This window comes from Phocoena sinus, chromosome 5 (assembly GCF_008692025.1).
Source record: "Phocoena sinus isolate mPhoSin1 chromosome 5, mPhoSin1.pri, whole genome shotgun sequence".
NCBI classification, from domain to species: Eukaryota; Metazoa; Chordata; class Mammalia; order Artiodactyla; family Phocoenidae; genus Phocoena; species Phocoena sinus.
In genome coordinates, this window is record NC_045767.1 from 136987958 (window position 1) to 137013800 (window position 25843).

General features: G+C 42.7%; 1 protein-coding gene across 1 annotated transcript in view; it reads left to right on the forward strand.

The window, feature by feature from the left end:
* C5H4orf45 (chromosome 5 C4orf45 homolog) overlaps window positions 1-25216 on the forward strand; it is a 41489-nt gene extending 16273 nt beyond the window's left edge. The window contains exon 4 of the mRNA XM_032632021.1: window positions 24558-25216. Within this exon, the coding sequence (XP_032487912.1) occupies window positions 24558-24822 (265 nt within the window). The 3' untranslated portion in view covers window positions 24823-25216. The remainder of the gene's footprint in view (window positions 1-24557) is intronic.
* Window positions 25217-25843: the final 627 nt, after the last annotated feature.

A 25843-nucleotide genomic window follows, 5' to 3' on the forward strand; every position in this document is an offset into this window, starting at 1 on the left:
TTTTGGTTAAAAAAAACCCTTATGGGACTTCCCTGTTGGCACAGTGGTTAAGAATCCGCCTGCCAATGCAGGGAACATGGGTTCGAGCCCTGGTCTGGGAAGATCCCACATGCCACGGAGCAGCTAAGCCCGTGTACCATAACTACTGAGCCCACGCGCCACAACTACTGAAACTTGAGCACCTAGAGCCCGTGCTCCGCAACAAGAAGCCCACGCGCCGCAACGAAGAGTAGCCTCTGCTCGCCACAACTAAAGAAAGCCCATGCGCAGCAACAAAGACCCAACGCAGCCACAAATAAATAAAAATAATTTAAAAAGTAAATAAAAAAATAAAAATTTAAAAATGCTCATTTCATGCTGTCGGCCTAGAAACCATCATAACGGGTCATGCTGGTTAATAAACATAGCCCTACTGAAGTCACAGCATGGCTTGAATTGACACTCTCTTAAAGCAGCTGGTAACCTAAATTAAACATGCCTAGTGCGAGGTATGTTCAATTATGGGAAAAGCAAAACCTAGGCGTGTCATCTAGATGGAACATATAATTCAGATTTCTAAGAGGGAAAGGGATCAATCAGCATTGCTCTTAAAGACTGCAGATTCAATAATGTCTTTGTTCTCCTTAGACTTTTGCAGGTCAGGGTTTCTGGAGCCAACTTCACCTCCTTTTTAATCATTGAAGATTCCCGTTATTAGCATGGACAAAATTAGTGGATTTTAGTCTGTTTCTGCTATATCACCACAACATAAGCTGCATCAAAAAGAGACAAGGCCATAAACCCCATGTCAAATGTCTATTAGTTACTATGATACGATCCAGGACAACAAAAATATCATTGCACAATTCCTACAACTTACAAAGCATGTCCTATGTTTAAAGCCATGGAGAAATAGTTACAATTATTGCATGCAAAGCACATGTTCTCATTTAAATATTTCACTTCATTTGTTCAAATAACATTGCAAGCACCTATTTACAAATACCCTATCAAATATTTCTAAGCAAAAACAACAAAAATAATGAAAGGCCATTGAAAATCACAGTAACTTCAACAAGCATTGGTGATACAAGTGTGAACATCTGCTCGACTTATTTAAACATAAAAAACTTGTTGGAAAGAATCTGAGAAATATTGACACTTTGAGCATTTTCCTTGGATGAAAGAATGTTGGCTACATTCACTTGTAGGGAATATGACATGGATTGTACCAAGTCATGAGGATGCAAAATGTTTATGAGAAAGACCTTGTACCGAGGGAATTGTGGATTCAGTTGGGAAATTGTAGATAAATATATAGATCAAAATTATGAAACCAAGCTGCATGTGGTGAGTACTAAATTCCTAATGAAGATAATTACAATTAGAAAATTATAACTAGAAAAGTTTTAAAAATTTAAATGTAATTAGAAAATTGTAAGTAGAAAAGTTTAAAAAATTAAATACAATTAGAAAAGTATAACTAGAAAAGTTACAGATTTTTAAATATAAAGTTAAAAATTAGATTTGCCCACAGCCTCTGGCTCGGGTCCTGTTTCTAACTAGTCAGGTGCCAGTAACCTGAATGCTGCCCTCTCGAGACTAAGCACAACTGCTGCTTAAAAGCCTTCCAGGCCCCACCTTCAGGCTGGGGAGAGGATCTTGAAGAGAATGCTGACTCTGACAGGCCCAGGTGTGCCCACCTGCTTGCGTTCTCTCAGCTGGACAGAGGGCCATCTCCATCCTGGGCAAGTTTCGTGCTTAGCCTCCCCGACCGTTTTCATGTTCTGTCCTCTCAGTCAACTGCATTCACTCTATAAATCTAGCACCTCCTGTGTTCAAAGCACTGCTAGATCCTGCAGCCACAGTGCTGAACAAGACAAGCCCGGTATATGCCCTTCTTGGAATTTGTATTCTAGGGAAGGGGAGAGACATTGAACAAGTATGTCATACTGTCTTTCATGCTTTTAAATAATTGTTTTAAATGACAGATATAATGCATGCTTATGGCAACAAATAAAACAATATAGTGGTATATTAAAGAAAAGTTAATATCCTGCCCTATTCCGTCCGGTTCATGATAAAACATTTCATTACAAAGGGTGTTTATGGGATGGAAAGAGAAGGTTTTACCAGGGACATCGACCTGGACTGAAGGTCAGAGAAGTGTTCACCCAAGAAGTAATTATTAAGTTGGCTTGGAAAGGTGAATATAAGATCATTCCTGGCCCAGGGAACGGCCTGAACAGGGCTCAGAGGATGGAAAGAATGTATCTAGGGCTGACCACCACTCATGAGGACTGAGAGAGGAAGGGGAAGAGCCTGGGGGGCCGGGGCGCCCATACAGAGGACAAGGTGAGTGAAGGACCACAGAGCCTCAGAGGCAGGACCTTGAGGACAGCAGGAGGCTGTAAAAGCCAGCGAAGAATTCAAAGAGGAGGGTTCCATACGAGGAAATGGAAATCCCAGAAAACAATAACAGACAAATATTTGGAAGTTATCAGCGGTCTCAGAAAAAGCACTGGAGGAAGAGGAGGATGAGTTGAGTCAATACAACCAACACTAAAGAATTTTTGTCCATTGACTTAACAGAGGCAAGAGTCCACCTTGTTTTCGAGACCAGAAGTCCAGTCAAAGACAATGACAGGATTTCCTCCATTCTGGGGCATACTTTTAAAATTTAACTTTCTTGAAATCAGGATGTGTTTTATAATAATTGTTTATAGATGCAGGGCCTCTTTTTCTCTTCCCATGTAAAGCTGTTATTAAATCAATGGTGTGTTCTCCTGTTTATCGCATCTTAAAGACCAGTAAAGATACACTTCAACAGACTTGAGATGAAGACCTTAATTAATAAACAGGGTCCTTGCTCTCAAGTAGCTGACAGACTCTCAAGAGAGATAGATGTAAACAGATTTCAATGCAGTATCCATGGTGGAGAATGACTGCAGTAACTGGGTGTGGGTTGACTCTATTTTTTTTCTTCTGAATTAAAGGAAACATTCTCTTGCTTTGAATACAGAAGTTTCTCTAGACACGTGACCTGATGATTGACTCATTTTTACGTGGTCTCTTCTGTTTGCAGTTGGGTGTTTTCCAATATATACAAACCGTATGTTTAATTTCAATAAGAAGAATAAAAAGCACAGATAGGAGATGGGAGAACAGTTTACAGTCATATTAAAAGAGTCAAATTACAAGAGAACGCACTGCAAATAGTGAATGGGCAGGGCTCTTTGTTTTGTTTAAGGAGTAAGTGAAATCTGTAGAAGCTACACATTATTGAAGATTGTGGGGCATGGAAATATCTTGCTTTCCTTTTCTCTTCCTTACATTTAACACAGAGCGTGGCATACACGGGTACTCAGTACATATTTGCTGTATCGGTGTAAAAGACAAATCCCAGTTCTTCTTGTACTCCGAATGGCACAAACTGGTATAGCTCAGGCTGGAAAAGCTGGATAACTTCAAGTCATGAGGACTTCCTGAGAGAGATGAAATTTAAGCTGGATTTAGAAGGAGCATTTTAGGAAAATCGATGGCCGCCTACCTGGGCAAACTTGTTATCCATGCAAATGAAAGTCTTGCTGAGATTATAAAATTAACAGTCATTCACAGGCAAACCTCCTTCCAGAAAGGAGCTGCTGCTGACGCTGCCCTAATGTCAGTAGACGGCGGGGGTCAGGGTGTGGGTGTCGAGGAGGCTGCAGATTCTAAGGTGAGAGTGATCAGACTAGGCGTCAGCCATGCAGAGGAGAGCACTACGCGTTTTCAAAATCAGAATGAACTACAACCTTCCCTGACTTTTCGGAGGATCACAGCTCTTTTCAGAGTGTTGGCTCTCCTAGTCTGCTTTCTTGCTTTCTGTCTTTTCATAATCAAGTGGTTTGTTAGCCAGTTCCTATCCTCAGGAGGTTGCACAGCACGGCATAGTCTAAAGAGTGTGAATTGAGAATCAAGACAGCTGGTTTCACTAGGAATTTATCCTCCAGGAAAATAATGAAGGAGGTAAAGAAGGGTTTAGCTAGAAAGGAGTCCAACAGTGTTTGCAGTAATGCAAATTCAGAAATAACCTAATATCCCCCAAATAAGGGATTGTAAGCAGTGATGAAGTGGGATCTATAGTGGTTAAGAGATGTGGTACATATATACAATAGAATATAACTCAGCCATAAAAAAAGAATGAAATAATGCCATTTGCAGCAACATGGGTGAACCTAGAGATTATTATACTAAGTGAATTAAGCCAGACAAAGACAAATATTATATGATATCACTTATATGTGGAATATAAAAAAAGGATACAAACAAACTTATATACAAAACAGAAATAGACTCACAAACATAGAAAACAAACTTATGGTTACCAAAGGGGGAAGTGGGGGAGGGATATATTAGTAGGTTAGGATTAACAGATACACACCACTATATATAAAATAGAAAACCAACAAGCACCGACTCTACAGCACAGGGAACTATACTCAGTATTTTTTAATAACCTATAAGGGAAAAGAATCTGGAAAAGAATATATATGTATACATACATATATGTGTAAAACTGTGCTGTACACCTGAAACTAACATGATATTATAAATCAACTATACCTCAATAATAAATAAATAAATACAAATATTAAACAAACAAACAAATATAGTTGATAAAGAAAAAAAAGCGCAAGGCTCTGAAGCAGACTTCCCGCATTCAAGTCCCCACTTTACCACCTGGTAGCTGTGACACCTTGGATGAGTTACTTAAACTATTTATGCCTCAGGTTCCCAATCTGTAAAATGATTAGAATCTACTCTGCTCTTTGTTGTACAGATGTGTTGTTACACATACAGCACTTAGAACAGCACTCGGTACAAACTAAGTGCTCAGTAAATAGTGTGACCATATATTTTATCACCCAAAATAGGACACTTTTGAGAGTGAAACAGGAAGCTAATGGAACTGATCACTTGGACAAGAGGCTAGCCTGAAGATATCTTGAGCAAATCAGGCCACTCTGTTAATAAACATTATCAATTAGTTAAATAAATGAAGTACATTGAAATAATGTAACAAAATGCATTTATTACAATTCCTATTATATTAGCAAAAAAATAAGTATAGAGGTTCAGTATAGGAGAGAAATTTCATGCTATGTAGTTGAGTTAATCTTACAAAAGTAGAACAAAAAGTCCAAGAGACAGAAAAGAAGAAAGTGAAAAATAGTAAAGTAAGAAATCAATTAAAATTAAATTAGTCTAATATCTGACTAATAAGAGACCTCAAAAGAGATCAGAGAAAACAGAAGAAAGAAAATCAATGAGAAAATTTCTCAGAAGGGAATAACATGAATTTCCATGTTATTCAACAACAACTGTGTCAAGGCATGTCACTGTGAAATTTCACTGCTGGGATGAAGCCTACTGTTAAGCCCTCCAGAGGAAAACTAGGACATATATAAAGGATCCAGAATCAATAAGGCATCACACTTCTTGACAGCAATACTGGGCTCTGGAAGACACTTGTCAATGACCTCCCTGTCTGCCAGAAAGTGACTTTCAACCCGGAATTCTATACCCAGCCCAACTATCAAGTGGGAAGGTTGAGAAGAGACATTTTCATGTATGTACATACTCAAAAAAATGCATTTTTTCCTAAGAAGCAACTGGAGAATATTATCTAGCAAGACAATAGGGGGAAATCCGGGAAAGAGAAAGGAATATAATCCAAGAAACAAGAGAACTAACAAAGGTGACAGGCAAAGGGGATTCCCAAAATGGTAATGGAGAGAACCAGGAATGTGGCTGTACAGGGGCCCAGAGGAGGAACAGGGCAAGTGGGAACTCTCCAGGGGGCATTTACTGTGTACAGATACTGGGTGAAGTTCCAGAAGAAGCAAATGAGCTAAAAGTGGGTACTTTGGAGAAGAGAATATTGGGACAGGGAGCAGGGAGAGACAGGGAGTATTTTTAATTATAAGCATTTTAGTACTATTTATTTATTTATTATTTATATATTTTGTTGAAGTATAGTTGCTGTACAATATTATGTGTTACAGGTGTACTTATATAGAGTAATCTTCACAATATTCACTTTAGTACTATTTATATGTATCATGTACATGTACCTAAATGATTGCATTAAAATGGAAAAAAATTAGCACTACATTATGTACAAGCATTTTATCTTGATAAAATTGAAAATTAATTATAAAGTGGGAGAAATAGAAACTCAGTCAACTAGAGTTTTAGTAGTTAGGGTCCTAAGTTGAAAATATTTCTAAAACTAGGGCTTTCAGTACTAAAGAAATAAGCACTGACCTGAATAAACTGGGCTTTCTGTTTATTCAGAAAGGTAGAAGGTGTGCCTGTATTTGGCATTAGTTAAGGGTTGTGTAGAAAATTGCCTGTTTTATTTCATAATGAAATACTGCCAAAGCCAGTTGTTGAACTAGCACAGACTTAATGACAGCCACTATTTAAAAATATATTGGTACATAAATGCTTGCTTTTTTCTTGGAGTTGTTTTCCTCAAAACATCCATAAATCTTGACAACTTTCTATTTTTAAGGCTATCGGTGACTGGCACATTGGGGGGATTTCAGTGAACCTTAAGGAGCAAAATGTTACAATTTTTTCAGAAATTTATTTTATTGAAGTATAGTTGATTTAGAATGTTGTGGTAGTTTCTGCTGTACAGCAGAGTGATTCAGTTATACACATATATACATTCTTTTTCATATTCTTTTCTATTATGTTTTATCACAGGGTATTGAATATAGTTCCCTGTGCTGTAGAGTAGGACCTTGTTGTTTATCCATTCTCTATACAATAGTTTACAACTGCTAACCCCAAACTCCCAGGCCATCCCTCCCCTACCTACCTCCCTCTTGGCAAACAGAAGTCCATTCTCTATGTCTGTGAGTCTGTTTCTGTTTTGTAGATAAGTTCGTTTGTGTCATATTTTATTACTTATTATTATTATTATTATTTTTGGTACGTGGCCTCTCACTGTTTTGGCCTCTCCCGTTGCGGAGCACAGGCTCCGGACGCGCAGGCTCAGCGGCCATGGCTCACGGGCCCAGCCGCTCCACAGCATGTGGGACCTTCCTGGACCGGGGCACGAACCCGTGTCCCCTGCATCGGCAGGCGGACTCTCAACCACTGCGCCACCGGGGAAGCCCTGTGTCGTATTTTAGATTCCACATATAAGTGATATCATATGGTATTTGTCTTTCTCTGTCTGACTTACTTCACTTAGTATGATAATCTCTGCAATTGGCGTAATTTCTGCAAATGGCATTATATCACTCTTTTTAATGGCTGAGTAGTATTCCATTGTATTTTTTGAGATCATCAGCACCTGTCCCTCCTTTTGGCTAGTTACCTAAAAACTGCCTTTGTACTTCCTCCCCTGGACCCACCCACCCCCAGCCTCCTTCCCCAGCCACCTCTCCATCATTGTAGTGTCGGGCGAGGGATCTCAGGAAGCTCAGGTGCAGTAGGGTCAGCGCAGAGCCCCCGTGCTGGTCACTGTTGTGGTGCCACACAGATAGCGGAGGCCCATTTATTCTTTCAGTAAACATCCAACTGCCAACTCCATGCCAGGCACCGTGCTAGGCCCAGGGATTCAGGAGTGAACAAGACAGATAATTCCTGTCTTCCTCATATTCCATCAGGAGACAGGACAGAAAGGGCCTAATGTCTGACTGATCATTTCATTGTAGGAGGCACCATATGGAGAAACACAGGCTGCGCGTAAATGTTTCTTGTTGATCGAGTAGATACTCCTCATCCCAGGATGGAGCATTTATAGCAGAAGGATACGATGCAGCTGTTATTGAAAGGAAAGCCAGGGAAAGAAGAGTCAGTGCTGTTATTCTTGAGAAGAAAACTTCCTGGTTGATCACTTGATTTCCAGGTGGGGAAAATTCAGTTCATGTCAGAACGGGGCCCTTCGCGGCAAAGTACCCTCTGTGGAACTTCCGAAAACTACTGAAGCCTGAAGTGTGTAAGAAGGAGGCACTCGCAGTTCACTGGCCTATGACCTTCCCTGTCTCAGCATTTCGGATGTCAGAACGGTAGCTCTTAGGGCCTGTTTCAGGAGACAGGGTCTCCGAAAGAACAGCTGCTGGTCCTAAAGGAATAGGTTATGGTCTTGAAATCCAAGCACGGCCTGCAATCCAATACAGATGTTAGGCCCAGGCAAAGGCAAAAAGACTGCAGAAAAACAAGGACAAGATGTGTTACAGGTGTTTGGAATGTTTTATTTCGCTATCTTAGATTCAGTTTTTCAAAGCCATAAACATGCCCCAACCGTGGTCGTTTCGAACATGCTTATGTTACTGTTTTTGGTGAAACTCGGTCCTTGTCTTCTCTGAAGAAAGAGTTCAACAAAGACACCAAGATTGCAAAGCAGGCCCAGCATTTATTAGAAGCACAGTGCGTGTGGGAGAGCACAGGGGCAAACTTGCAGTGAGGTGCACCTCATAGGGGCAGCTTAGGTTGTTAATATGGGGTTTAGATGCGGGTGGCTCCCCTTTCCTTCCCCTATGATCACATCATCTGCAATTCCTTACTTGGGCTTCCACCAGGCACCGTTTTGAATCTTCCCCGTGAGCGTCCAAGTGAAACCCATGGGGGGAGGGGGTCAAAACCGCGATGCTAATGGTATCATAATGATATTACAACGCAGCCCAGATTACTAGAGGATGACTTGGGACCCCTCCTGCGCATGTGTCAGGCTGGGAAGTCCTCTTGACCACAAGAAGGAGGAGACTGCGGTGGGCTGCTTTGTCTTTCACCCAATCGGGGCGTGTCGTTCCTGTTGATAGTTTATCTCAAAGGGTCAGCATGAAACTGGCTGCAGCAGGTTAACCCGAAGCCCCTGTATCTCTTACCTCATTACCAACATCTATGGGAGTGGTTTACAAAAGATCAATGATATCACGTGGCCTCCATCTGTCCACGTGACCAGATGAAGCAAGAGAACAGTAACCACGCGGTCCATTTGATGTGCACTGGTTACCGTCCTCTCTGCTTTTCACTGTTTCTTTCACTTGTTCTTTGAAGCCTGCTCATAATGCCAGGTTTTCTGCAGCTGACAGAGTTGGGCAGAATTCCTCCATCTTGTGAAACGTAGATGCTCTCGGACCTCAGTTCGCGGTAAAAGGGGCAACAGTAACACCTGTCTCGTGAGGCTGTCTTGAGGATGAAGTGTGAGCGTGTAAGGCATCTGGAATGGATCTGACACACAGGAGGGTAGCTTCTTTCCCCGTTTTAAGGAAGTCTCAAAATGACTGTAGGATTCGCCACAACATGTATAGAATATGCTACAGCGTTCACGTCCTCTTTTATGGTCTGAGGGTACAGAGGTCAGACTGTAGCGTCCAGCGGCGTTGAGAGTTTACGAGGATGCTATCCATCACTTTCAAAGGTGGCCTCATCCTCATAACATGATCCTCGAGAGGATACTGGGCTTAGCCTCTGTTATTCTAATTCTATGTCCAATAGTATCTCTTCTGTTCTTTATTCCATCCAAACTGTGAACAAGTGTGGCACTGAGGAAGGAAGACACAGTTCCTGCCCTCAGAAAGCTTATCGAATAGCTGGGGGAAAGGGACACCTAAACGAATAATTATGCTAGAGTATATTTGGATGCAGTGCTAGAAATATTAAATTGTGCCTGGCACCATGCTTTGTGTTTTAGATACTTAAAGTGTAACAACTAAGTGCAATGCCTGTTACAGTAGGAGTATTCTAGCGGGTGTCATGGAAACAGATGTCGGGGAATCTAAACTTTGGGGCGACATCAGGAAGGCTCCATAAGGTCCCCTGAGCTTGAAGGATGGGTGGAAGTTGGCTTCTAGGACAGTTAATTAATTAATTTTGTTTCCATTAAAACTCCTGTATTTGTTTTATTTAAAAAAATATCTTTCTTTTTTTACCCTATGCTTTATTGTTTTATTGAAGTATAGTTGATATACAATATTACATTAGTTTCAGGTGTATAGCAAAGTAATTTCCCTGTGCTGTACAATACATCCTTGTTGCTTATCTATTTTAGATAATACTGCTATATTTAGATTCCAAGATGTTATCACGAGATGGAACTTCACAGATCCAGACGAACTACTTTGGAGCGCATAACCATATATTTGACAAAACCTTCTCATTTCTAGCCTCTACAGCAAAGTAGAAAGATGGCCGAGTTTAAACAGAACACAGCGGCTGTTTTCTGTCTAGCAGCCTAAAGGCTAACGCATTAAAATTCAATGAAGAATTACATGGTGGGTGGCAGAACAAATGTTTTCTTCCCTAAGGCCTTCGAGACAGATTCTCCCAGAATCGGAGTCACTCTTTACAGCTGTTCAGTAAGACATGATTCAGGCATCACCTCCTCCTCCAAATCCACCACCACACAAACGCAACCCTTTCTCTGGCTTAGACACATAGGGCGACGAGAAAAACGGGAAGGCACTGCTGGCGCCACACTTGGTTTGGCTTTGAAACCATGTGCGTGTCTCACCTTACTTAAGACATATAAGATGTGCACCTCATACCTGAGTTCTTATTTATAAAATAAATGTATTTAAATATAAAATGAAAAACAAACACCCTAAATATGTACCCAGTTGATGGTTTAACCCACAGGGAGGAAATATTCCCAGGGATTGTAAAGCACGGTGATTTGAGTACAAATCTAAGGACAGAAAGAGCTGCAGAAAGCTTGGTGGGCGTGTTAGCTGTGCGAGTCTGACTCTGCTGTGTGCGTGCCGTGTGTGAAAGCAAATGGACAGCAACGTGGGGTTCTTATTTAATCATTCCTGCTGTGGTTGAGGCCAGGATTCTTGGAGTGGGAAAGAGGAAAGACATGTTAAGATAAAGCAAACCCTGAATTTGATTGGGATTATATATGTACACATATGTATGATGATGGATGTTTACGTACATCTGGTTCATAGTTCGACTCACTATAAAGGCCTAGATGTAGAAATCAACTCAGTAGCCGTGAGCTCCCCTAGTGCTCAGATTCTGCTCTTCAAGCACCTTTTCCACTAAAAGGAAGCGGAGCTGCTCGGATCTGGAGAGGAAATGGAAAACATGAGCCTGGCACATCATGCTGTACCAGATAAGGAAGCTCTCCAGGACTACTGCAGTCCTGTCTGAGGGACTTGGAAGCCAAGCTTGCAGAGACTCCCACTGGCCAAACGTAGGACAACTTGAGGGAAAGGTAATAACTGCAGTGGATTAACATACATCACACCTTCATACACACAGACATGAACATCCATGAGTTCACAGTGTCAGTTAAAAACCTCAACAAACTGATCACATTGGAGGGTTCCAGTGAACCAACCTATTATTTTGAAAATGAGTAAATAAACGAAAAGGATCAAATATTAATTCTGCCTTTCTAATACAAACTGTACCACTGCCAACCAAAGAGAAGATGAATCGACTTAAAAAAAAGAGGAGGGGCTTCCCTGGTGGCGCAGTGGTTGAGAGTCCGCCTGCCGATGCAGGGGACACGGGTTCGTGCCCCGGTGTGGGAGGATCCCACATGCCGCGGAGCGGCTGGGTCCGTGAGCCATGGCCGCTGAGCCTGCGCGTCCGGAGCCTGTTGCTCCGCAACGGGAGAGGCCGCAACAGTGAGAGGCCCGCGTACCGCAAAAAAAAAAAAAAAAAAAAGAGGAATCTAGCTAATACATAAAGAAGTAACAACAGAATTAGGCTATCACCACTTTGCAAACTCAAGTGAACGAATCTAGATATTGATCATGAGCGACTGCCAAACCCACAAAAAGACAAACGATCCGATATTATATATACGTCTTGATGGAAGGGCACACAACTACCTGGAAAGTTATTATGGACTGACTTGTTCACTCCCGAAATCCCTGTGTTGAAGTCCTAACTCCCCGGTACCTCAGAATGTGACTGCATTTGGAGAAAGTGTCTTTCAAGAGGTGATTAAATTAAAATGAGGTCATTAGGTTGGCCCTAATCCAATCTGACTGGTGTCTTTATAAGAAGAGGAGGTTTGGGGCTTCCCTGGTGGCGCAGTGGTTGAGAGTCCGCCTGCCGATGCAGGGGACACGGGTTCGTGCCCCGGTCTGGGAAGATCCCACGTGCCGCGGAGCGGCTGGGCCCGTGAGCCATGGCCGCTGAGCCTGCGCGTCCGGAGCCTGTCCTCCGCAACGGGAGAGGCCACAACAGTGAGAGGCCCGCGTAACGCATAAAAAAAAAAAAAAAAAAAAAAGAAGAGGAGGTTTGAACACAGACACGCACAGAGAAAAGACCATGTGAAGACACAGGGAGAAGACAGCCGTCCACACACCAAGGAGAGCGGCCTCGGGAGAAACCAGCCCTGCTGACCCCTAGATCTCGGACTTCCAGCCTCTGTAATGGTGGATGCTACATTTCTGCTCTTCAACTGCCTGTCTGCAGCACTGTGTGTTGGCAACCCTAGCAAACTAACATGGTGGTCTTGCCCCCAGAACCCAGCCTGACTTAGATCAAGCCTCTAAATCCAACCAACACTGTATAGGAAATAAGATGATGGCGGAAAATGTTAAATGACGACTTGGAGAGGTCAGATGTGGGAAATTTCACAGGACAAATGGAAACACCATTTTTGTAGAAATTGTGTTTCTTCAACAAATAATGAGAAGGAGAAAGACAAGGAGGAAGAGGAGGGGGAGGTAGAGGAGAATAGAGATGGAGAGAACCTATGAACTAAAGGAAACTTGAAAGCCTTAAGCAGTTACAGGTGTGAAGCTTACATGTCTTCTGCTTCTAACAAACAGGCTGATAAAAAAGTCATAACATTGATGAGCTAGCCAGAATCTTGAATGCTGAATATTTGGTGAAAGTATTTTAATTTTGGGAGAAATAATGGCATTGTGATGACGTTAGCAAAAATAGTTTTTATATCTTTGAGAGTCGATGTCTTGGCGGAGGGAGGATTAGTAAGTAAGATAGAGACTCAATAAGACTGGCTATAAATTGATAGCGTTTGAAGATGGTGATGGGTCCTTGAGGCTCTTTGAACCATTTTGTCTAATTTTCTATATCCTTAGATTCCAAAGGTACTAAGATGAAATTCTATCAACTTTATCCTTAGTTAATGAAGGTCAGGCTTCACCATCTGGATAGATAAGCATGTCCAAAGCTAAATTGAGTCAATACTGTTATATTCTCCCTACCAGCCTTCCCCAGGATTGCTGCCACACAGCTGAAATACATGTTGCTGCCCTTTCTTCCCCTTGTGGTTTTCTGATCTGGATGCAAAAAAAGCAAGTGTCACCCAGGAAGCACCAGCATGGAGAGAGGCCCCGTGCTGCTGAAACTGGCAGGACTTCCTGGATGTCCTACAAAAAATCGCCCACATCTCCAGCAACATCAGGAATTCCATTCAACATTCCTCACAGGTGACCCCAGACAGTCTAACATGCTGCATTGCTGAAAGCTTTTGGACAGCTGCCTCTGAGTGAGCACAAGTGATAGTCACTTCATATAAATCATTTAAAATACTGAACGAAAATCAGTAAACTCCTCTGTGTAGGTCCACGTTGTGGAACAACTCTTGGCAACAAGAACCTTGTGGAGTGTGTTAGTAGGCGCAGGAAGACAGCATGTTTGATTTCGACGGCATGACCCGGGTGACTGGAAGCCCAGCTGACATCCGTAAGTGCAACCAGCCGTGAGCTCCACATTCTGGAGCTCGGGGAAGACAAGCTGGCAAAGCAATGAAGAAGTGTTTGTCCGCTGAGGGTCGTGCAAGACCTCTCTTGTTCCAATAAATTCTCTACTCCAGCCGAGTGGTAGAATATTTAACAAGTCTTTCAAATAAAGTGGTTGTGTTTCCTATGGAATAAAAGCAATAAATCAAATCAAAGTAATCACAATTTGAGGTCTGAAGCATATGGTGTGTGTAATTTTACAGAACTGCACAATCTTAGATGCTCTCCTCCTTGAAGAGAGCCCAAGAGAGTGGGCTTTTTTCTACTTAAAGGAGAAATAAATATTCTTACATTTAGTTATCTCTTTCTGTCTTTTAAAAATAGCATTCAGGCAATGTTCTTGTGTCTGAAATAGTTAATGGTGGACGGTGGCAATTTGGGGATGCATCGCTTGTGTTTTCCCCAACATTTCTTTGGGAAGCAATTTCATTTTCATCCTTGAGGTGGTATGTTTCATGCTAGTGTGAATCGCACAGTTTTGTTTATAAGTATAAATAATTCTGTCTACTTTGCAAAACAGTTTGTGCCCATAGATATGCAGACCCATTTAATAAGTTTGTTTTCAAATTGTTAATGGTGTAAAACTGATCGTAGGCATTTTTGTTATTTGGGCAAGGAGAGAACTACTAAACAAGAGTAAAAGATTCAAACAGGCATAAAAATGTTCTCCTGGGCTTCCCTGGTGGCGCAGTGGTTGAGAGTCCGCCTGCCGATGCAGGGGACACGGGTTCGTGCCCCGGTCTGGGAAGATCCCCCATGCCGCGGAGAGGCTGGGCCCGTGAGCCACGGCCGCTGAGCCTGCGTGCCCGCAGCCTGTGCTCCGCAACGGGAGAGGCCACAGTAGTGAGAGGCTTGCGTACCGAAAGAAAAAATAAAATGTTCTTCTGCATGTCATCATGAATGATTAACAGTGGAAGCTTATTGCAATCAAATAACTTCTTAGTAGCTGTTGACAGGTTCATGCACTGATGTTTTGGTCCCGTGCCATGTGTCTTTCTTACATACGCTGTTAGCCTTCTGCGTGGTCTCCAGGGACCTGGGACACGGATGAGCACATACTAATCTCTGTTCAAAAAACTCAGGTTCAGACTCTTGTTGTCTGAGGACTTGACCAGTCATGCAGGCGGCTTCTGCATCTTTGAGGCTGTACATCTCCACACATTGTCCTAATCACTCAGTTACATTTAACCTTGGACCTTTATTGTAAACTGGTTATCATTCAGAGGTAGAACCTTGATTTTCCCAGCATCTTGAAGACTTCACATTAAAGAAGGAAGGTCGGCATCTTGTAGACAAGTCTTTATAGGCAGCTTTGGGTATGAATTACTAAGGATTAGCTTTTTTTTTTTTTTTTTTCTTGCGGTACGCGGGCCTCTCACTGTTGCGGCCTCTCCCGTTGTGGAGCCAGGCTCCGGACGCGCAGGCTCAGCGGCCATGGCTCACGGGCCCAGCCGCTCCGCGGCACGCGGGATCCTCCCGGACGGGGGCACGAACCCGCGTCCCCCGCATCGGCAGGCGGACTCTCAACCACTGCGCCACCAGAGAACCCAAGAATTAGCTTTTTAAATAAGTCTCTTTCTCCTTCCACTCAGCAAGAATCTCCTGGGCAACAAACAACCTAGGATAAATTCCAGTTGCATTAAAACTTATATTTTAAAAACTGCTAAACATAGTCGTGCACTCACTTTGTCCAAACATGAAACATCAAGATAATTTCCTGCTTTTTAATCATCTCCATGACAGCTGCTGATCCAGGATCAAGTAATTGTTACCTGAGGATTAAGACGGTGTCTTTTGAAAGTAAGATGCAACGTCCTCACGTATGATTCTCTAGGGCATCACGTATGATTCTCTAGGGCAGGGAGAGAAGGAAGGTCAATGGGTAAGAAATGAGGTCTGACTTAACTAAATGATGTCACAGCTAACACCGACCTGCAGCTGCCCCAATCTCCCCAGGTCCGCCTCTGTGGTGCCACCCCTCCAAGATAAGTTCTCCTGAGAAGGCTCAGGGGATGACGCTTTATACGACCTCTCCCGACTGTGTGCTCGGGAGGAACCCTGGTCTCTGGCTGTTGTCTCTGAAATCATTGGACATATGTGGCTGCCAGTGTCGGCAGTAACACCCACTCCATCCATGCAGAAGGCCAGTTCAGAAGAGAAAAACACAGTTTTAAACATCGTGAAAGCCCTAATTGTATCCTTGGCAAGATTCTGACTTTAGGTGTGGACTCTACCGTAAATGCAGAGATCTTTTAAAAACTGGGGTCTTATTTTCCTGCAAATGTTCTATAGAAGGCCCGTTCTCCAAGAAAGCAAGGATCCTGCCAAATGGTTTCGGAATGTGTTTCTCAAAAGTTTCCATTGAGCCATCGATGGCTTTTGAGTACTTCCGGAAATGGAGAGAGCAGAAATCAATGACCCTGCCAGAAAGCAAACATTTAGGGGAACTAGCTTGCTGGGGAAATAAGTAGTGGTGCTTTTAAGTCACTATACGGACACAGCCCCAGGCCTCTTCACAGGCTAGAAATGCACAGGGTTACACATCACTTTACAATGCTGCAAGGGGAATGCGGATCCCAGCAGGGAAGTTTCCACATCTTTCTCTATTGAAACTCTAGTGAGTAACTGTCGCCAGGTATGTATAAGGCAACCAGACTGACTCACTGGGGCTTAAACAGTTGGCGATTTGTTTCCTGAACTTTGGAATCCAAAAGACAGTCATTTTACCACTTATTAGAACAATCTTCACTCAACCAGAGGGAACCCAGATGTCCAAACAGTAGAAAAAGCTTTGCTCCTGGACAAGACTGTTGGGTCATGAACCCAGGTGGCTGCCCTGGAGTCTCCTGCGGGCCCAGCTCACACAAAAAGGTGGGAACCCAGAAGACCAAGCAGAGGGCTGCTCTTCAGCCACCCAGAGTATGTTTTCTGGCACAAGTGTCAACATCAAAGTTCAGTTTGTCCCATCGGTTTTAGACAGTTATGTAAGCAAGTCCCAGCCAGTCATTTCCTAACTCGGTGCTGGAGTCTATTTTATCTTCTGACCTTATTTCTCTGTTGTCCAGTCTGCTAGGAAAATTTTGATCATTTTCCAAACAACCAACAGTTTTTAAGCAACATTTAGTCATCTTTTATTATAAAAAAAAAATTACATGCTCACAGTTTAAAAAATTCAACTAGCAAAAGAGAGTGTGAACTTGAACTCAATCCCACCTCTCTGCAAACCCTCCAACCCATGCAGTCACAGGCTCTCTGCCTTCAGGTAACAACTGACCCTCTTTGGGTACCTTGAGAGAAGCAAGCAAACTCGACTGGAAACGTGTTCTATGTCAGGAACTCTGCTAGACACTGAAGACCCAAAAAAGTACGACAGGGTTCCTTCCCTTTCAGGAAGATGCCCACTAAAGTAGGAGTGAACAATGTGTAAACAGTGTTGAAGGTCAGATAGCCAATCAGGAATGTTCTGTAGGAGGGGTAGCTTGAGCTGCATTTTTAAGGCTGGGTGGGAAATCAAAAGGTGAGCCTGGAGGTGGAACCAGGGAAGCAATCCCATCCATAAGGAAAAGTCTGTCATACAGAGTGAAATAAGAAAGAAAAAAACAAACACCATATGCTAACACACATATATATGGAATCAAAAAAAAAAAAAAAAAAGGTTCTGAAGAACCTAGGGGCAGGACAGGAATAGAGACGCAGATGTAGAGAATGGACTTGAGGACACAGGGAGGGGGAAGGGTAAGCTGGGACGAAGTGAGAGAGTGGCATGGACATATATACACTACCAAACGTAAAAGAGATAGCTAGTGGGAAGCAGCCGCATAGCACAGGGAGATCAGCTCGGTGCTTTGTGACCACCTAGAGGGGTGGGATAGGGAGGGTGGGAGGGAGACGCAAGAGGGAGGAGATATGGGGACATATGTATACCTGTAGCTGATTCACTTTGTTATACAGCAGAAACTAACACATCCTTGTAAAGCAATTACACTCCAATAAAGGTGTTCAAAAAATATAAATGGAACTAATAGATGTGTTTGGTTGGAAAATTCAGACAGTACACAAAGGAGTAAAATGAACAGCTTAATCTCTCTTCACCCCACTCCCATCAATTTCTCTCCTTTAAGTTTTGTATGTATCCTACTTGTGAAAAAATATGAGTATCCCAACCTATTATATGTATGAATCTTTTATTATTTACATAAAAGCAATCATACCATTAAAAAAAAAAAAGGCTCGGAGGAGTGAGCCTTTCTCGTGTGCAGAGGGAAGACCGTCGCGTGGCTGAAGCACAGGGTGCTGGTTTGGGGTGTGACAGGAGGTGAGACTGGGATGCAGTACAGGGGCCGGATGGTGCAGTGTTTCGAATTCCCGACGAAGGTTTTGTGCTTAGTTCTGTAGGCGACGAAGCGTTGTTTCAAATTTTTAAGTACGGAAGCAATATAATTAAATCTCTGTGATAGAAAGAATACATGGCACGTAATAGCTGTTGAAAACTGTTCGCCGAGCGGGCAGAGCAGAGAAAGGAGAGCCCGCAGAAGAAAGGCACGTTAAGTAAAATTGGAATAATCACACCGACAGGAGCCCGAGTGAGAGACGGGGATGGTGAGGTCGTTTAGAGAAAGGTTCCACGAGGCTTGGCAACCAACAAAATGTGGGTGGGTGGAGGAGATGTGAAAGTCCAAGGCAGTTCTAATGTGCCTCTCTGGGGGTGGCTGGGGAAACGGTTATGGCATTGAACGAAAAAGGGAACGCAGGAAGAAGAGGGTCTATTTGGGGGAAGAGAGAAAATGGGGAGATGGCAAGATGAGTTGAGAGGCAGCATCCTATAATAAAAATACAAATGGCCAACATTTTATTGAATTTTTACTATGGGCCAGATACTAAGTGCTTTCTAGGTATTGACTCATTTAGTCCTTACAAAGAGTAGGTATTGTAATATGATCCCCATTTTACAGATGAGTAATTATATACGTTTAGAAGCAGACAACTCTGAGTTCAGATCCCAGCTCTACTGCTTTTTAACTGTTTGATCTTGGATAAATTACTTAGTCTAACTTCAGAGGTAAAAAGCAGGAAATGACATCTAACACGTTGGACTATAATAAAGATTAGAGAGAGGTAATACATATCAAGCATCTAGCATAGTGTCTGGAACCTCATGTATCTCAATGAATGCTAGAAACAGTTATCATTATTAGTAATGAGATTCCTGGTACTAGGTTCAGTGAGAAGCTGGGGATTTGTACTCAGATTTTTAGAGCTGAAAGTAAAAAATTTACACATAAGTATATTGTTGGTTGGATCATCAGATAGAAAGGCTATTTCCTGATTTGGAGATGGATGGTTGTATATTGGGAGATGAGAATCAAGGATGGAATCCTGGGGAATACCAGTGATAAAGGAGCCAAAAGAATAAAAGATTATTCCAGAAGAAAAGTAGAGGAAGTAATATGAGAAGTAAGAGGAGAGACAGAAAGAAAAGAGCTTTGAAAGCCCAGTAGAAAGCCAGGAGGAGGACAGTGTTCACAATCACGAATGCTTCTTGGAAGTCTTACTAGAAAGTCTGAAAAGAGGTGACTTGATCTCAGGAAGGAGGCTGCTGTCAGCTGGGGTCAGAACCATCACGATGAAGTAAAAGCAACACCAAGCAGCATTTGGAGCAGGGGCAAATGGAATGGAAACAGAAGGCACAGATGATTTTTCCCTAAATAGTCTTTGTTTCATTGTAAAAGAATTCAGTTTGGAAACCACTTCAGGAATGGTGCAGTAAGGACCTCCAAAAATATATTTCCTCCATAAAAGAAACAAGAGCAGTGGCAAAAATTGTCAAAATCACCTTTTTCAAAACATTGGAAATGAATGCACAAATGCTTTCAGTAATCCATGGAGCACGTATTTAAGAAAAATGGCTAAATCTTAGAAAGAAACACGATCTGTGTGACATTTTAAATTTAAATTAAAATTGCTCTATTCCCATCCTCTCTTTCCAGCTTCAAGGTAGCCTTGAAAAAACCAATAGCCTCACAACCATGGTAGCTGTGAAAACTAGCAGCTGACCAGTCACTGAAGGGGAAACACGAGTTTGAAGCGCCTTGAAAAGCTTCCTACTCAGAGAAATGTTATATTTGATTTTGTGTCTGTGTGTGTGTAACTGGTTGGGTTCAAATCCCAACTCCAGCTCTTTATTTTTTTTAACTTTAATTTTTAAATTTTTTATACAATTTAAAAAGTTAATGTCCATTTACAGTTATTACAAAATATTGGTCATATTCTCCGTGTCGAACGTACACCCTTGAGCCCACCTTACACCTAATAGTTTGTACCTCCCTCTACCCCCCGACCTCTGTATTGCCTCTTCCCTTTCTCCCCACTGGTAACCACTAGTTTGTTCCCTATATCTGTGAGTCTCCTTCTTTTTTGTCATATTCACTAATTTCTTGTATTTTTTTAGATTCCACGTATAAGTGATATCAGATAGTATTTGTCTTTGTCTTACTTGTTTCACTGAGCATAATGCCCTCCAAGTCCATCATTTCCTTCTTTTTTATGGCTGAGTAATAATCCATTGTATATATACACCACATCTTAATCCATTCACCTATCAATGGACACTTGGTTGCTTCCATGTCTTGGCTATTGTAAACAATGCTGCTGTGAACACTGGGGTGCAGGGATCTTTTTGAGTCATAGTTTTCTCCAGGTATATGCCCAGGAGTGGAATTGCTGAGTCCTATGGTAGCTCTATTTTTCATTTTTTGAGGAACCTCCGTACTGTTTTGCATAGTGGCTGCACCAATTTACATTCCCACCAAGAGTGTACCAGTGTTCCCTTTGCTCCACATCCTTGCCAACATTTGTTATTTGTGTTCTTTTTTAAACATCTTTGTTAGCGTGTTCTTTTTAATCATGGCCATTCTGACAGGTGTGAGGTGATATTTCATTGTGGTTTTGATTTGCATTTCCCTGATGATTAGAGATGTTGACCATATTTTCATATATCTTTTGACCATCTGCATTTCCTCTTTAGAAAAATGTCTATTCAGGTCTTCTGCCCATTTTTTAATAAGGTTGTTTGTTTTTTGATGTTGAGTTGTATGAGCTGTTTATATATGATGGATATTAATCCCTTATTGGTCATATCATGTGCAGATATTTTCTCCCATTCAGTAGATTATCTTTTTGTTTTGTTTCATTATTCGATCTGTCTTGAAAATCCCTGGGAAATCTCCATTCTCAGGGCTTGTCATTATTTGACCTGACTCTGTGTGAACATCTCTATCTCACAAGCACCCGTCAAAAACAGCAATCATTTAATATCACAGTCGCCTGGGGGAGGAGGGCAATACAAGTTGGCGCAAACAAGAAGCTGACCAAAAGTCTTTAAGGAAAAAACTGGGAAACGACATGTCTCTAGAGGATTTCAAAAAGCTCTACCACATGCCTAGAAATCTAGAAGGCTGTGCACACGTGCAGTGCTGTGCACATGCCCAGGCAAGGCCCCAGAAGGTCCTAATCTCTGACCTTTGGCTGACCTTGAAGCTCCATGAAAGCAGGAAACGAAGGCTAAGGCAGAGTTGTAAACTGCTGGGGCATTGAAGGTATGCCTAGACACAAACAAAGACCAGAAAACACATGGATTTGAGGCATTTCAGGAGATTTCTGTCCAATCATTAGCTGACCACTAAGCTAACCAAGCAGAAAATTCAGAGGCCACACATGACAGACTTTAAACCATTAGTCCAGGAAAGTAAACAACAGCAACATCACCACCACCACCACCAAAAACAAACAAACAAACAAAAAGCAACAACAAAGAGAAAAACAAAACGAGCAGGAACAACAAGCCCTGGGGAGAGGGAGAAAATCTCACTTCCAGAATTGGCAGAGTGTATTCTTTCAGATGTCAGTTTATCAACAGAAACATTATGAGGACCAGGAACAGGAATAGGAAAGTATGGCTGATACACAGGGAAAGGAAGCGATCAACAGAAAGTGTCTCCGAGGAAGCACGGGTATATTTAGCTGACAGAGACTTTAAGTCAGCTGATTCAAATAGGCTCAGAATACTAAGGGACTCTGCTTCCGTAGGTGGTTAGACTGTGCCAGAGGACAGGATAGAACAGAACAGAACGTGAGTGTGGCCAGAGTTAACAGGCAGGTAAGTGCCAGCCAGGGAAGGGGCCAGTGCATGACTCAAGGCCACTGAGAGCAGACAACAGGCACGCAGGCTCCAGTGGTACATTGTGTACCTACCTCAAGAGGAGAGAGTACACAAGATCCACCTCCTGGCGGTGTGGCAGACCCCCATGGCTCGTGGGTCCACTTGGCAGCTGCAGTGGGCAGCGTGGCTGCATTCGCCTCACTTTGTGCCAACTCTTACCCCTTAGAGTCTGAAATACACAAAGTTGGGGGTGTACCTGTGGGCCATTTACGCATGCATGGCTAAGCGGTTCTGAGAAAGTTTACACGTGCTCCAGATAAAGGGAACAGGTACGTACTGACTGCGCTCTGAGCTCTTTTCATGAAGTGCGGCTTGTGAGCTTGCCAGCATGTCCTGTACTGAGCACAGAGAGCTTCTTGGGAACAGAAGGGAAGGCATGGACTGAACTTGGACCCTCCCCTCACAGAAACCATGTCTGAAATATTAAAGGAAAGTATGAGAACAAGGTCTCGACAAACAGAATATCAATAAAGAGATAGAAATCATACATGTAAAAAATAGAAATTCTGGAGTTGAAAAGTACACTAACTGAAATGAAAAACTCACAATGGGAGCTTAATAGCAGGTTTGAGCTATCAGAAAAGAATCAGTGTACTTAAATGTAGATCAACTGAGATTATACATTCTGAGAAATGGAAAGAAAAAAGAATTTTTAAGAAATGCACAAGGAACAGAGCTCTGAGACTGTGTACCAACATAGCATAATGGGAATCCCAGAAGGAAAAGAGGAAGAGAGGAATGGGCAGAAGGGATATTTGAAATAATGGCCAGAAGCATCCCAAATTTGATGAAAAACAGTAACTAACACATTCAAGAAGCTCAACAAACTCCAAGTAAGATAAACTCAGAGACCCACACTTAGATACATCATAGTCAGACTGTCAAATGGCAAAGACAAAGAGAGAATCTTGAAAGCAGCAGATGAAAAATGAGTCATTGTATACAAGGGATCTTCAAGATTAACAGCTAAATTCTCAGCAGAAATAATGAAAGCCAGAAAGCAGTGGAATGATATATTCAATGTGCTGAAAGAAAAACAAGTTAACCAAAAAATTCTATATCCAGCAAAACTATCCTTCAAAAATGAAGGAGAAATTAAGACATAACAGATAAAAACTGAGAGAACTTTGTCCCTAGCAGACCTGCCCTACACTAAATGCTAAAGGGAGTCCTTCAGGTTGAAACGAAAGGACAATAAACAGTAACTCAAATGCACAAAATAATTAACAAGCCAGTGGTAAAGGTAACTGCATAGGTAAATTTAAAAGTCAGCATTAATGGGGCTCCCCTGGTGGCGCACTGGTTGAGAGTCCGCCTGCCGATGCAGGGGACACGGGTTCGTGCCCCGGTCCGGGAAGATCCCACATGCCGCGGAGCGCCTGGGCCCGTGAGCCATGGCCGCGGAGCCTGCGCGCGTCCGGAGCCTGTGCTCCACAACAGGAGAGGCCACAGCAGTGAGAGGCCCGCGTACCGCAAAAAAATATATATATATAGCATTAATGTATTTTGGTTTTTAACTCTTTTTTCCTATGATTTAAAAGACAACTGCATAAAATTATGCAGCAAAAGATGTGAATAGACAGCTTTCCAAAAAAGATGCACGAGTGGTCAATAAACCCATGAAAAGACGTTTAACATAATTAGCTATTAGAGAAATGCAAATGGAAACCACACGAGATACTGCTTCACACTTGGATGGTAAAATAAAAAAGGCAATAACAAGCGTTGATGAGGATGTGTAGAAATTAGAACCCTCCTGCGTTGCTGGTGTTAGTGTAAAATGGTGAAGCTGTTATGGAAAACAGTTTAGTGGTTTCTCAAAAAGCTAAGCATAGAATTACCATACAACCCCACAATTCTAGTCCTAGGTAGAAAAAAAGGTGGAACCAACCCAAACATCCATCCACTGGTGAATAGATAAACAAGATGGAATATTACTTGGCCATAAAACAGAATGAAGGTATGCTTCTTACGTGAAGGTAAGAAGCCCCACGAGCTCTCTTGGGTGACAACAGCCTTCCAAAAGAGATGGCAAATCCTTATCCTACGATCCTTCTTGTCCTTTCCCCCAGACCTGGCCCTTTACAATGGGGAAGCAGTCCTCAGGTAATATTCTAAGTAAGGGGCATTGGAACAGAGACCGTGATTTCACTGGGGAAAGAGAGTGAAGCCTGGATCTTTCCTCCCACGCACTGTCCAAAGTCAGATTCTGTCATCGCCAAGCTGGCTTTTCCCTGAATCCCCCGAAGTCTCAAACCCGACACGAGAACTCAAGGCCTCGGCCTGCCCCCAAATTCCCAGCATCTTGCCTACTCGGCTCTAAAGGATGCCAGGAGCAGTCGTGGTACCAGGGTGATGTCATCAACAAGCTTCCTGGATAAGTGTCCACCTGTACAGGTAGTTCCCTGCATCTCCAGCAGCTGGATGTCTAGGGAAGTGGAGGGGCAGAGTCCAGAAGCTTCTCAGGACACTGGCTGAGGGCTCAGGGCCTTAGCTTTCCCAAGCTCCAGGGCTAGAAGTCATCACAATCACAGCAGACGCAGACAAATTTCAACTATCTGAAAACCGGTGGCCTTGTTTCTAACCATTTTCCGATTTGAGAACCAGCCGATTTGTTCCTATTTCAGGCAACCGAATCCTTCTGTTATGGACGCAGAAGGAAGCTTCAGTCGTGGTTTCATTGCCTGGCATATGGGTGATTATGAGGACACCAATCAAAGGAACTCCAAACGGGCCGTCCTCCTCCGGCAGAGCCAGGTAGCATTGCCAAGAGTTTCCAGACCACCTAAGCTGTCAAAGCTACCAAAAGAGCAGGAGGTACAATCATTTGCTTTTCGGAATCATAGAACAAGTCAAGCTGTCTTAACGTGTGCGTTAGAGAACGCTACTTAATAGCAGTACTATGAATAATGAGTTTTGTAGCTCCTTTCAACCTATCAGAACGTTTTGTAACTCATATTGGATTTCCACAGTGATGTCCGTATAGGGACTGGGTGGGTATTATTCCCATTTTATAGCTACAGAAAACAGGAGGTGTGGGGCTCAGTCCTTAGAACTGCCTATTTACCACATGGTTTAACCTGGAGAGCACAGCCATCTGCTGTTTCCAAAACCTGAGAAAACTCTCAGGCTGTGAGATGGAGGTAACTCTATAACGCTTCTTAAAACCCCACAGACTGGGCTTCCCTGGTGGCGCAGTGGTTAAGAATCTGCCCACCAGTGCAGGGGACACGGGTTGGAGCCCTGGTTCGGGAAGATCCCACATGCCACGAAGCAACTAAGCCCGTGTGCCACAACCGCTGAGCCTGTGCTCTAGAGCCCACGAACCACAACTACTGAGCCTGCGAGCCACAACTACTGAGCCCGCGAGTCACAACTACTGACCCCACGTGCCACAACTACTGAGGCCCATGCACCTAGAGCCCGTGCTGTGCAACAAGAGAAGCCACCGCAGTGAGAAGCCCGCGCACTGCAACAAAGAGCAGCCCCCACTCACCGCAACTAGAGAAAGCCCGTGCGCAGCAATGAAGACCCAACGCGGCCAAAAGTATAAATAAATAAATAAGTAAATAAATGTATTAAAAAAAAAAAACACCCCACAGACTGCCTAGCAGAGTAAGAATATACCAGTTCAAATTCAAGGTTTTTTTCCCCATTACTATCTATGGAATCTTGAACAAGTTGCATATTTCCCGATGTGGGTTTTTTCATTAGTAAAATGGGGATGTTAGTATCTGTCCTGAATATTTTGTAGAGTTATCATGAGACTCAAGTAAAGAGTGTGTAAGCATGTATTCAAATGAACAACTATTCCCTGAGGTCCTTCTGCATAATACCACAGCGAATCCACTCTGTAGTCATCCAGCGTTTCAATATTGAGTGTGACGACAAGCTTCCATGATAGAAAAGGGAA